This window comes from Salvelinus sp. IW2-2015, linkage group LG16 (genome assembly GCF_002910315.2).
Source record: "Salvelinus sp. IW2-2015 linkage group LG16, ASM291031v2, whole genome shotgun sequence".
Taxonomy (NCBI): domain Eukaryota; kingdom Metazoa; phylum Chordata; class Actinopteri; order Salmoniformes; family Salmonidae; genus Salvelinus; species Salvelinus sp. IW2-2015.
In genome coordinates this window covers 3,560,514-3,572,773 of record NC_036856.1, presented here as the reverse complement: position 1 = coordinate 3,572,773, position 12,260 = coordinate 3,560,514, and the positions used below count along the sequence as shown (strand labels likewise).

The following is a 12,260-nucleotide window of genomic DNA, read 5'->3' as shown; positions in this document are numbered from 1 at the left end:
TTGGAATATTGTGATTTACATATGACAGACGCATATCGTCAATCATCATCATTAAAACGTAACACTTGTGGCTTCTCTGCGCATGAAATCTAACTCACATATCAGTTTGACGCCTGGAAACGTTGAGTTTTTGTAACTAAAAACAGTWGGCCTTTAATTTGTATATGTAAAGTGCATTCACGTTACATTGTTTTTGATTATTATTCATTTCGTTTTGTCMGTTTTTTTATGTTAGAATTTTAGATGATGTTTTAAACTGTCTGTGCTTGACAAGATTGTATTATATGAAGAATCAAACCCCCAACATAATAAAGATTACATCCCTTACAAAAAGGTTTTGAAACTGGAGTAAAAGTGCAGTAACTGCAGTTGACTGTGGTATTTTGGATGCAGTAATTGCAGTTGAACTGCAGTTATACTGCACTCTAACTGCAGTTACAATGCAAAATTACTGCAGTAAAAAAAAATGTTGCTTTGCATGTAGTATTTGCAACATACTGTAGTTATACTGCACTCTAACTGCAGTCTTTTTTCGTAATGGATGCGATACTATTTCAGTTCTTTATTGATTCTTCTTTTGTTACATTTTATATTTCATTTTAACTTCATTTTCACACAACCAATCCTTTGAACATCTCCAAATGTGTATCTCCAGCAAGATACTGCATTAATTGTAATGTTGGCAACATCTCTACTGTATACAGTACTTTGTCTGCTTGGCCTTCAATACAAATTATGATACAAAAGGTCATTGCATCCATGTTTTATGACAGTGGGTAAAGATGAGTATCCATCTATCCTCTTAACCAAAAGAAGATTGTTTCCCAGAACGGTAGTAGCACAGGACAGTGCTGATGTTGTTGAGGGGCTTCAGAAGGGTCTGTTTCTGGAGCGTGTGTTGATCAGTCCAAGAACAGAGAAGGCACTTGCTGCAGCCGTCACCAAACTGATAGCTCCAATGGCCCGTGTGGCCTGTGGAYGTGGGAAAAACACAATTGTAACTTGAATACAATAACATCCAATAAAGTATCATGAAATTATAAGTGTATGGTGGTGGAAAGGGAGACAACATAGTGGCTTATACCACAATATATAGATTTCAAGTAGTGATGAGGGCTAGAATGGCATTTTATACATCAGAAAAAAAGGAGAAAGTGTGAACAAAACTATCCAATAGTATAACCTTTTTCTAGGCACTATCTGTACGATGTAAAAAGGGGCTAGCTATTTAGCGGGTACCAACTATGCCGTCTTAATCAGTTACGGCACTTGCTCTGGAAACCTAGAAGATGGTTGCACTTTGCCTGCAAGGGCCGGGCTTTTTGTGGAGCGATGGGTACGACGCTTGTGTGTCAGTTGTGATGTGGCAGAGGGTCCTGTTCCGCCCGTCGTCGGGGCGAGGGACGGCTAAAGTTTAACTGTTACATTGAATAATCCTCGGATATAAGGCACGATTTGAATAATAACAAAATATGAACAGAGTAATCACATGGTGTTGCTATTAATGGGCGGAAAAACGGAGGAGGTTTGAAAGGGGTGAGTGTAACGGATTGAAATGGCTAGCTAAGTAGCGGAGTACGCGTCACTGAGCGTATCAAATATCAGATTTACTCACTTGCTCTGAAACCGATAGAAGTTAAGTTTGTTGCAAAACCTCTGCTCTGCAAGAGTCGCAGCCTTTTGGGGAGCGATGGGTAACGCTGCTCTTGGGCGTCTTGATGTTGCAAGAAAGGTCTGTTCCGCGCCCGGGCTGTAATTGGCGAGGGACGTAGTATAATACTAAATAAACCTGTTAAGATCATGTAAAATCAGAGCTTTAATACAGAATGAATATAGTGGAAACTCTACCTGCCCTGTAAGAAGGTATAATGCCGGTAAACTATTATCAAATCATGATTGTACACTGAAACCTATGGAGAGTGGCTGGGTATCGATTTGGGATTGGGCATCAGCGAAGACATTGAGAGAGAGAATACAGAGCATACACAGGAAGATAGAGAAAGAGAGATCGAAGGATTGAGAGACCTGCTCAGATACCCCCTCCCCGTAGCGCAGCAAGGTGACAAAGTGCTCGCAGTTACTGCCCAACAGGTCATAAGACACCTCCTGGCCAATGAGGTCTTGAGATCGCTGAATTATGTCATCGACGGGCAATGGAGTGCGGTCGTCGTCGTATTTGTTGTTGACCCGGTACGAGTCGTCTCCAACCACTTCCTTTAGAAGCTGCATTCGGACCACTGCCTTCCGACTGAACACTGACTTCACACTGGAGATGGCTGCAGCCTGACTCTCATCTACAGGAGGGAGACAATATTAAATGGGTGTGAAGGGATAGCATTATTATGGTTATTGAGTGGGTTGGAATTCATTCAAACTTGCATGGATAAATGTGGATTTGAGTGAATCCCACCCTTTCACAATGCTGAATACATTCACAAAGGGGTGTTGACATGTTATACGTGTGTTTTTTTTWACTCAAATGTTTTGAGCAAGTTAGTGCATTTGAAAGCGTTCACATTCTGTAAGATCAAATACGATACATAAAACACCAATACGACACACATACAACATATCCTAACTCAAGCTTGGATTTGCCCTCATGTCCACACTGCTTTCACTGACCAACAGGTGTCAAGTTGATGATATAACCATCTCCCAGGTACAGAGCCCAGTGCTGATAGGCCGGTCTGAAGATCTCAATGAGGTCACCAGGCTGGGGGGTCCCAGGGRGGTCAAGAGGGTTGGGGTCATTAGAGGCCATCTATAGGGAAAGGAAGTGATGTCAGAAGATTTACACACATGATCAACAATGTAGGATATTGCCTCCATTTACAATCAACATACTATTATTTAGTATCGAAAACCGCTCAAATGGTTTACAAACCACAACCTCTCTCCACATGTGTAAGGGGCTAAGGTCACCGCTGCTAATTTAACCATCAAACTCTCTCCTATCACTATGGGTTCAATGAGGAGAGTACCACTTTCTCTGAATACAATATTCATGTACCTCTGAGGTACACAAAGACGTATATTTATTTTATTTTATTTCACCTTTATTTAATCAGATTAGGCAGTTGAGAGCAAGTTCTCATTTACAATTGCGACCTGGCCAAGATAAAGCAAAGCAGGCGACAAAAACAATGACACAGAGTTACACATGGGATAAACAACGTACAGTCAAAAAACATAGAAAAATCTGTATACAGTGTGTGCAAATGAGGTAAAGCAATAAATAGCAATAAATAGGCCAATAGTGAAGTAATTAAATTTTAAAAAATTACACTGGAGTGATATATGTGCAGATGAGTATGTGCAAAGTAGAAATACTGGTATGCAAAAAGAGCAGGAACAAATATGGGGATGAGGTAGGTAGTTGGTTGGATGAGCTATTTACAGATGGGTGTGTACAGCTTGCAAGCGATCGGTAAGCTGCTCTGACAGCTGACGTTTAGTGAGGGAGATATGTCTCCAACTTCAGTGATTTTGCAATTCGTTCAGTCATTGGCAGAAGAGAAATGGAAGGAAGCGCGGCAAAGGACGGTGTTGGCTTTGGGGGTGACCAGTGAATATACCTGCTCTAGCACGTGCTACGAGTGGGTGGCTGCTATGGTAACCAGTGAGCTGAGATAAGCGGTGCTATACTAGCAAAGACTTATGATGACCTGGAACTGGGTTTGGCGACGAATATGTAGCGTGGACCAGCAACGAGAGATGCAGGTCACAGTGATGGGTAGTATATGGGGTTTGGTGACAAAACGGATGGCATTGTGAGAGACTGCATCCAATTTGCTGAGTAGAGTGTTGGGGCTATTTTTAAATGACACTGCCGAATCAAGGATCGATGTGATAGTCGTTTACGAGGTATGTTTGGCAGCATGAGTGAAGGTGTCAGGATTTGGCCGAGATTATTCCGGTTTTGGTCACTAGATGCCCATTTGGCTTTTTGGCCTTTTGTTTTCCCTTATTTCAGTTATTATTTGACTGTGTCGTTTTTGTATGTATTTAAACCCTTAGTTTCCTCAGTTCTTTGCTCTGTGTTTTGAATGTTAGCTGCCATGCTGATTTCTTGAGGTCTCTGTTTTGTTCTCAATTTATTTTCTTTTAATTTTTCTTTTGAGGTTTTTTCCCTGCTGTGCTTACCTTTTTGTGGATTACCTTGTGACTTGGAGGATTATACCTTTTTTCTCTGGAATTACTTTTGACGTTGTGGATTTATATTTTTGCCTGAAGTACTTTCTTTTTTCTTTATTAAAACTGTCTCAAGTACTGCTGTGTCTGCTCATCTTCTGGTTTGCCACTATTAGTGGCTCAGTTTGATAAGTGACTGTTTCTCTCACCGGAGACCCGAGTTCGTAACGGGTCCTGACAGAAGGAGCTTTGTTGTGAAATAGGAAGCCGATTCTAGATTTAACTTGGATTGGAGATGCTTAATGTGGGAGTCTGGAAGGAGACTTTACAGTCTACGCCAGACCACTAGGTGTTTATAGTTGTCCACCTATTCTAAATTAGAACCATCCAGAGTAGTGATGCTAGCGGGCGGGTGCGGGCATGCGATCGTTGAAGAGCATGCATTTATGAGTTGCTGCAAGGGGTGCGAGCTGTTTGTCCGGGGTTGGGGTAGCAGGTGGAAAGCATGGCCAGCCGTAGAGAAATGCTTTTTGAAATTCTGGATTATTGTGGATTTATCAGTGGTGACAGTGTTTCCTTGTCTCAGTGCAGTTGGCGGTGGGAGGAGGTACTCTTATTCTCCATGGTTTTTACAGTGTCAAAAATTTTTTGGAATTAGTGCTGCAGATGCAATATTTGTTAGAAAGCAAAGGCTAGCTTTTCAACTGACTGTGTGTATTGGTTCGACTTCCCTGGAAAGTTGCATATTGCAGGACTATTTGAATCAGTGCAGTATGCCAGGGTGTTTTGTGCTGGTCAAAGGTAGTCAAGTCTGAGTGAACCAAGGGCTATATCTGTCCTTATTCTACATTTTTTAAGGGGCATGCTTATTTAGATGTTGAGGAAGCACTTTTAAAGCACAACAAGCATCCTCTCCGACGGATGAGTTCAATATCCTTCCAGGATACCCGGGCCAGGTTGATTAGAAAGGCCTGCTCGCTGAAGTGTTTTAGGGAGCGTTTGACAGTGAATAGGGGTGGTCGTTTGACCGCGGACCCATAACAGACGCAGGCAATGATCGCTGAGATCCTGGTTGAAGACAACAGAGGTGTATTTAGAGGGAAAGTTGGTCAGGATGATATCTATGAGCGTGCCCATGTTTACGGATTTGGRGTTGTACCTGGTAGGTTCTTTGATAATTGTGTGAGATTGAGGKCATCTAGCTTAGATTGTAGGATGGCCGGGGTGTTAAGCATATCCCAATTTAGGTTACCTAGCAGTACAAACTCTGAAGATAGATGGGGGGCGATCAATTCACATATGGTGTCCAGGACACAGCTGGGAGCTGATGGGGATCTATAACAAGCGGCAACAGTGAGGGACTTATTTCTGGCGAGATGGATCTTTAAAAGTAGTAGCTCGAACTGTTTGGGCATAGACCTGGATAGTATGACAGATCTATGCAGGCTATCTCTACAGTAGATTGCATTTCCGCCCCCTTTAGCAGTTCTGTCTTGACGGAAAATGTTGTATTTGGGGATGGAAATTTCMGATTTTTTGGTGGCCTTCCTAAGCCAGGATGCAGACACAGTTAGGACATCAGGGTTGGCGGAGTGTGCTAAAGCAGTGAATAAAGCAAACTTAGGGAGGAGGCTTCTGAGGTTAACATGCATGAACCCAAGGCTTTTACGGTTGCAGAAGTCCGCAAATGAGAGCACCTGGGGACACACAGGGCCTGGGTTAACCTCTATATCACCAGAGGAACATGTACACTGACAAAAGTTATACCCTAAAGCACATCAGTGTCTGTGACTACTGCTACTGGTTTAAGTTTAAAATAAACTTAACCATCGGTGAGTGCACATGTATTTACTTATTTGAATGAATCACAAATAGTTTTCTTATTTCTAGACTTTGTGTTGAGAATGGCAGTTGCACACWCTACAGACAGATAATTTCAACTAAGTCAGTCCTCAAGGGAATTAGTTAGACATTTAATAATAAAAATAATAACAATAATAATTGTATTTAAAGAAAATTAAATCCTAATAGCAAAATGTTCCCATCCATATAAGGGTCTATCTCCCAACMTGCCCCATATACAGTAGCTAAGATGAAGGTCAACAGTGTCATAGACATACAGTAGATATAGGCCTATACATATTAATCATGCCAAAGACAATTGAGGTGAAAATAAGAAACTTTCGCACACAAAACGTTACTCACAGTAGAGGTTGCACTTTTTCTATCCATCCCACATCATGCTTCCACAAATTCTGAAAGAAGAAACATGGATGAAACCATGTCACCCCCCATCACCATCTGTTTGAGAGTAGACCCTATAGTTCAGTGTTTCCCAACCCTGGTCCTCGAGTACCACCAACAGTACACATTTGTATTGTAACAATGGACAAGCACACCTGATTCAACTTGTCACAATAATCATCAAGCCCTCAATGAGCTGAATGAGGTGTGTTTTGTCCAGGGCTATAATAAACACGTGTACTGTTGGAGGTACTCAAGGTTGGGAAACACTGCTATAGTTATCCTTCTGCTATTGACTGCATTCCTACTATGCATATCTGTGCCATACCCGAATGGTATTTTCGTAACAACTATTCTCTGAAAAATATGTTCAATCAATAAAAAAGGAAAGGAAAGAGACGATAAAATGTACTTGAATTTTGATGTTTCTTTGTGGTAATATTCTTCGATCATGGTAGGTGATCTAATTTCACACAGAGAGAGAGAGAGAGAGAGAAAGTGCTGGAGAACAGGGTACAATGTAGTGGGTAAGGTCACACTCATACACACAGAGACAATACACACAAGCTCTTGTGCCACGCACAGTCACAATAGCACCTACATAATAGAGAAACTGACAGAAAAATKGTTYGTCACCACTGAAAATAATCAGACWTTGACATTGGAAAAAAACATATATAAATGGTTAGGAAGCATTTATAATGAGTGTCAAAGTCATAGTTCAAGAACATATATGTGAGGGCATTGTAAAACTAGAGACAATATAGTACAATACATGTAAAGGGAAGATAAAATGTCCATTCATTTGTATTCTGCCAYACRGTATCTCTGAGTACACCTGGCATGTGATGAAATCTATATCATCCTGGGAGAGCTATGTGTGTGTATCAATGTTATCATTAATTCATAAGTCTGAAGCTATGTGGTGGAACATTAAACCATGTTTAGTAATGTTATTTACAAAATGATCACATAAATATTTGTGTACTTCAAATTAAATTATACTTGACATAATTCAATGTAGGTCCTATAGCYTAAATGTGTGTTACTTTATTATAACTTCAGAATACTATTCAACTGTATACAAAAACAAAGAAGTAATACTTACTCGAACACTAACACCTTTTTCTTCCTCTCCATTTTAGTGCTCCATGATTTATAGCCGCACGTTTTGAAAGTCAGATGAGCAAAATAATTCAATCCAAGTCCTTGTGATGGTCGGTTATCTGAGAGAAAATCRAACTTATTCGGATTAGAGTCCCTCTGATTGCTTGGTGAAAATTGAAGCGGTGCTTGAGGTCCTGCAGGTAGGTAGTGTTTCATGTGCATACGTCGTGGTATGGTATCAACTTTGACAGRTGATGACAGCCGCCGGGTTACTGCCACAGTTCACTGATGCTAGAAGGCTGTCCCTTCCATAGCAGCACTGACAGTGTTTATTCATGGTGTATCAATAAAGAATGCTTTGATATTATGTAGTTAGATGACTGACCATTCCTGCAACAAATTATCATCACTGGCATGGAAATTATGCACATAAGTCTTGAATATTTTTTTATGTTATGAATTATAATGAAGTCTGTTTTGAATAAACTGTAATATAATTCCAATAGACCATTTTCTTAAATGATACATTCATTTTTTCCCAGGTGGGCAGTATGTAGCCTACCTGTCTGTATTTATTTTATTTAGGCTATTTCATGTAGTCAGTGGTATTGGGCAAAACTTGTTATGGTAGGCTACTAAATGACAGATGCAATGTTACCTATGGGCATTTTTTTATTTTTTTTTATTTAACTAGGCAAGTCAGTTAAGAACAAATTCTTATTTACAATGACAGCCTAGTGGGTTAACTGCCTGGTTCAACATATTTTAACCTTGTCAGCTCGGGGATTTGATCTAGCAACCTTTCGGTTACTGGCCCAATGCTCTTACCACTAGGCTACCTGCCGCCCTGAATGCCTGCTAGCTAGCATTTACAGTATTCCAGATAGTAACTCATATCCCACGTAAGGTCTTATTCGGGATAACCTGTTAACATGCAACTTTGATATCCTGCTCACGAGTATATCTGTAACCATGAATAAACAGAATATTCCTAAATTGAATAGTAACTGAAATCTGGACACTGACTGTAGGCCTATAACCTCTCACATGTAGCGTAATATTAACTTCTGCAGAATTATGCATTTCTTGCAGTAAAATGATACAACAAATGTTAATTTTGTCTCTGGAACAGCAGTGGAGAAATATAATTGATTTCTTTCAGCATCTCTTGAGAAAATGCAAAGCCTGTGTAATGCAATATCTTTGACACTGTACGCAAGCAGACAGTATTTCAACCACAAGCAAGATGGTGCCGACAGATGGTCGCCTCGCTTCTAGTCCTTAGGAAACTATGCATTTTTTTTTAATTTTATGTATTATTTCTTACATTGTTAGCCCAGAACATCTTAAGTGTTATTTCATACAGCCGGGAAGAACTATTGGATATCAGAGCGACGTCAACTTACCAACATTATAACCAGGAATACGACTTTCCCGAAGAGGATACTTTGTTCGCACCACCACCCAGGACATTGGATCTAATCCCAGAGGCCGACCCGAAACAATGTCGCCGCAGAAGAGGTAGACGTAGCGGCCTCCTGGTCAGACTTCAAAGGCGTGCACACCACCCACCACTTCCGAGTATATTACTCACCAATGTCCAGTCTCTAGACAAGGTAGACGAAATTAGGGCAAGGGTTTCTTTCCAGAGAGACATTAAAGATTATAACATTCTCTGTTTCACGGAAACATGGCTCTCTCAGGATATGTTGTCGGAGTCTGTACAGCCACCGGGATTCTTCATGCATCGCGCCAACAGAAATAAACATCTCTCTGGGAAGAAGAAGGGCGGCGCTGTATGCTTCATGATTAACGACTCAACAACATACAGGAACTGAAGTCCTTTTGTTTACCTGACCTAGAATTCCTTACAATCAAATGCTGACCGTATTATCTCCAAAAATAATTCTCGGCGGTGATTGTCACAGCCGTGTATATCCCCCCTCAAACCGATACCACGACGGACATAAAGGAACTTCACTGGACTATGCAATCTGGAAACCATATATCCTGAGGCTTCATTTATTGTAGCTGGGGATTTTAACAAATCAAATTTGAGAACAAGGCTACCTAAATTCTACCAGCATATTGATTGTAGCACTCGTGCGGGTAATACACTGGATCACTGCAACTCTAACTTCCGCAATGCATACAAGGCCCTCCCCCGCCCTCCCTTCAGCAAATCCCCCCGCCCTTCCCCCGCCCTCCCTTCAGCAAATCCGACCACGACTCCATTTTGCTACTACCGTCCTATAGGCAGAAACTCTAACAGGATGTACCCATGACAACAACTATTCAACGCTGTTCTGACCAATCGGAATCCAGGTTTCAAGATTGTTTTGATCACGCAGACTGGGAAATGTTCCGGCAGCCTCAGAGAATAACATCGATTTATACACTGATTCAGTGAGTGAGTTCATAAAGAAGCGCATTGGAGATGTTGTACCCAATGTGACTATTACAACCTACCCTAACCAGAAACTGTGTATAGATGGCGACATTCGCGCAAATCTGAAAGCGCGAACCACCGCATTTAACCATGGAAAGATGGACTGGGAATATGGCCGAGTATAATGTAGTTATTCCCTCCGCAATGCAATCAAACAAGCAAAATGTCGGTATAGGAACAAAGTGGAGCCGCAGTTCAACGGCTCAGACACGAGACGTATGAGGCAGGGTCTACAGGCAATCACGGACTACAAAAAGAAAACCAGCCACGTCACGGACACCGTCTTGCTTCCAGACAAACTAAACACCTTCTTTGCCCGCTTTGAGGATAATACAGTGCCCCCAACGTGGCCCGCTCTCCTTCTCCGTGGCCGACGTGAGTAAGACATTTAAACGTGTTAACCCAAGCAAGGTTGCCGGCCCAGACAGCATCCCTAGCTGCATCCTCAGAGCATGCGCAGACCAGCTGGCTGGGTCTCAACCCCAACCTGTGCATTGGTTACTGGACAAATATTTTCCTCTAGGCTCAGATTAAAGATATGACAGATAGCAGTGGCTATAGAGTCAGCTACCATCCTCAGTAGCTTTCCATCTAAGTTGTCAATGCCAGGAGTTTTGTCATTATTGATCGATAACAATAATTTTCCACCCACACTAACTTTACAGAATTCAAACTTGCAATGCTTTTCTTTCATTATTTGTTTTTTTATGCATGAATACGATGGCTCACTGTTCGTTGTTGGCATTTTCTACCTAAGTTTGCCCACTTTGCCAATTAAGTAATCTTATGGTTTTGTGATGAATAAGCCATCTGATTCGATGAAAATTGGAGTTGAATTTGTCTTTCTGCCCATGATTTCATTTAAAGTACTCCAAACTTTTTCCCATCATTCTTTATATCATTGATCTTGGCTTCATAATACAGTTTCTTCTTCTTTTTGTTGAGTTTAGTCACATGTGCAGCCAGACTTATTAGCTACTCCTTTTGCCCCATCTCTTTCAACCATACAGTTTCTCAGTTCCTCATCAATCCATGGAGCCTTAACAGTTCTAACAGTCAGTTTCTTAACAGGTGCATATTTATCAATAATTGGAAGAAGAAAATTCATAAATTCATCAAGCGCAGCGTCTGGATGCTCCTCATTAGTCACATCAGACCAACACATATTTTTAACATCATCCACAATGTCACAGCAAAATATGTTGTACGCTCTCTTATACACAATTTTAGGCCCAGCTGTTGGAACTTTGGCTTTCCTGGATATAACAAACTATAATGTGATCACTGCATCCAATGGGTACGGATACAGCTTTAGAACAAAGTTCTACAGTATTAGTAAAAATGTGATCAATACATGTGGATGATCTTGTTCCTGTAGTGTGTGTAAACACCCTGGTAGGTTGATTAATAACCTGAACCAGATTACAGGCACTGGTTACAGTAAGAAGCTTCCTCTTGAGCGGACAGCTTGATGAAAACCAGTCAAGATTCAGGTCCCCAAGAAAGTAGACCTCTCTGTTCTTATCACATACTGTACACTATCAAGCATTTCACACATATTATTTAGATACTGACTGTTAGCACTTGGTGGCCTATAGCAAAACCCCAAAAGAAAAGGCTTTAGATGTGCCAAGTGAACCTGCAACCACAACACTTCAAAAACACTTGACATACAATTTTCTAAGCACACAGAGATATTGTTTTATTTCATTAGGCAAGTCAGTTTTGAACAAAGTCTTATTTTCAATGACAGTCTAGGAACATTGGGTTAACTGCCTTGAGGGGAAGAACCAGATTTTTTACCTTGTCAGCTCAGGGATTTGATCTTGAAACCTTTCAGTTACTAGTCCAACACTCTAACCACTAGGCTACCTGCCGCCCCAAGAGATATTGAGATAGAGATATTGATACAGAGATATTGTAACGATGTACGCTGAGAGTCGGGAAGCAAGTTCAGGGAGTGAATACATTTATTTTTATTTTTTTAACAAGAAACACAAACAACGCACCGACATGAAACAGCAACAATGACGACTGGGGAAGAAACCAAAAGTAGTGACATATACAGGTGAGTGTCATTATGCGTGTAAAGCTGGTGACAGGAGTGAGCCCTAACGAGCAGCCTGGAGAGGGCGCACATGAGACGGATATGGCTCTGAATATATATACAGCRACACTTCCCCATAAGCATTTCTGTCTCTTCTATAGATGTTATATCCTTGTATTGCTACTTCTGTATCAAATTAATATTCTAAGTGAGTCTCAGAAATGGCTAATATATCAAATTGTATTTGTCACATCCTCATAGTGAAATGCTTACTTACAAGCC

The 12,260-nt window shown here is 41.0% G+C and overlaps 1 protein-coding gene across 4 annotated transcripts; it reads right to left on the bottom strand.

Moving 5' to 3' along the window:
- Window positions 1-547: 547 nt before the first annotated feature.
- On the bottom strand, window positions 548-7,764 carry plaat1 (phospholipase A and acyltransferase 1). Of its 4 annotated transcripts, XM_024003617.3 has the most exons (6): window positions 7,484-7,764; window positions 6,788-6,838; window positions 6,337-6,386; window positions 2,623-2,761; window positions 2,026-2,294; window positions 548-972 (listed from the first exon to the last, which is right to left on the bottom strand). In XM_024003617.3, exons 3-6 carry the CDS (start codon window positions 6,361-6,363, stop codon window positions 871-873), a joined length of 537 nt encoding a protein of 178 aa, XP_023859385.1. In that variant the 5' UTR covers window positions 6,364-6,386; window positions 6,788-6,838; window positions 7,484-7,764; the 3' UTR covers window positions 548-870. The 4 variants fall into 4 exon arrangements, with proteins under 4 accessions (XP_023859385.1, XP_023859386.1, XP_023859388.1 ...); XM_024003618.3 differs by lacking the exon at window positions 6,788-6,838; XM_024003620.3 differs by lacking the exons at window positions 6,337-6,386; window positions 6,788-6,838.
- Between the last annotated feature and the right edge of the window lie 4,496 nt (window positions 7,765-12,260).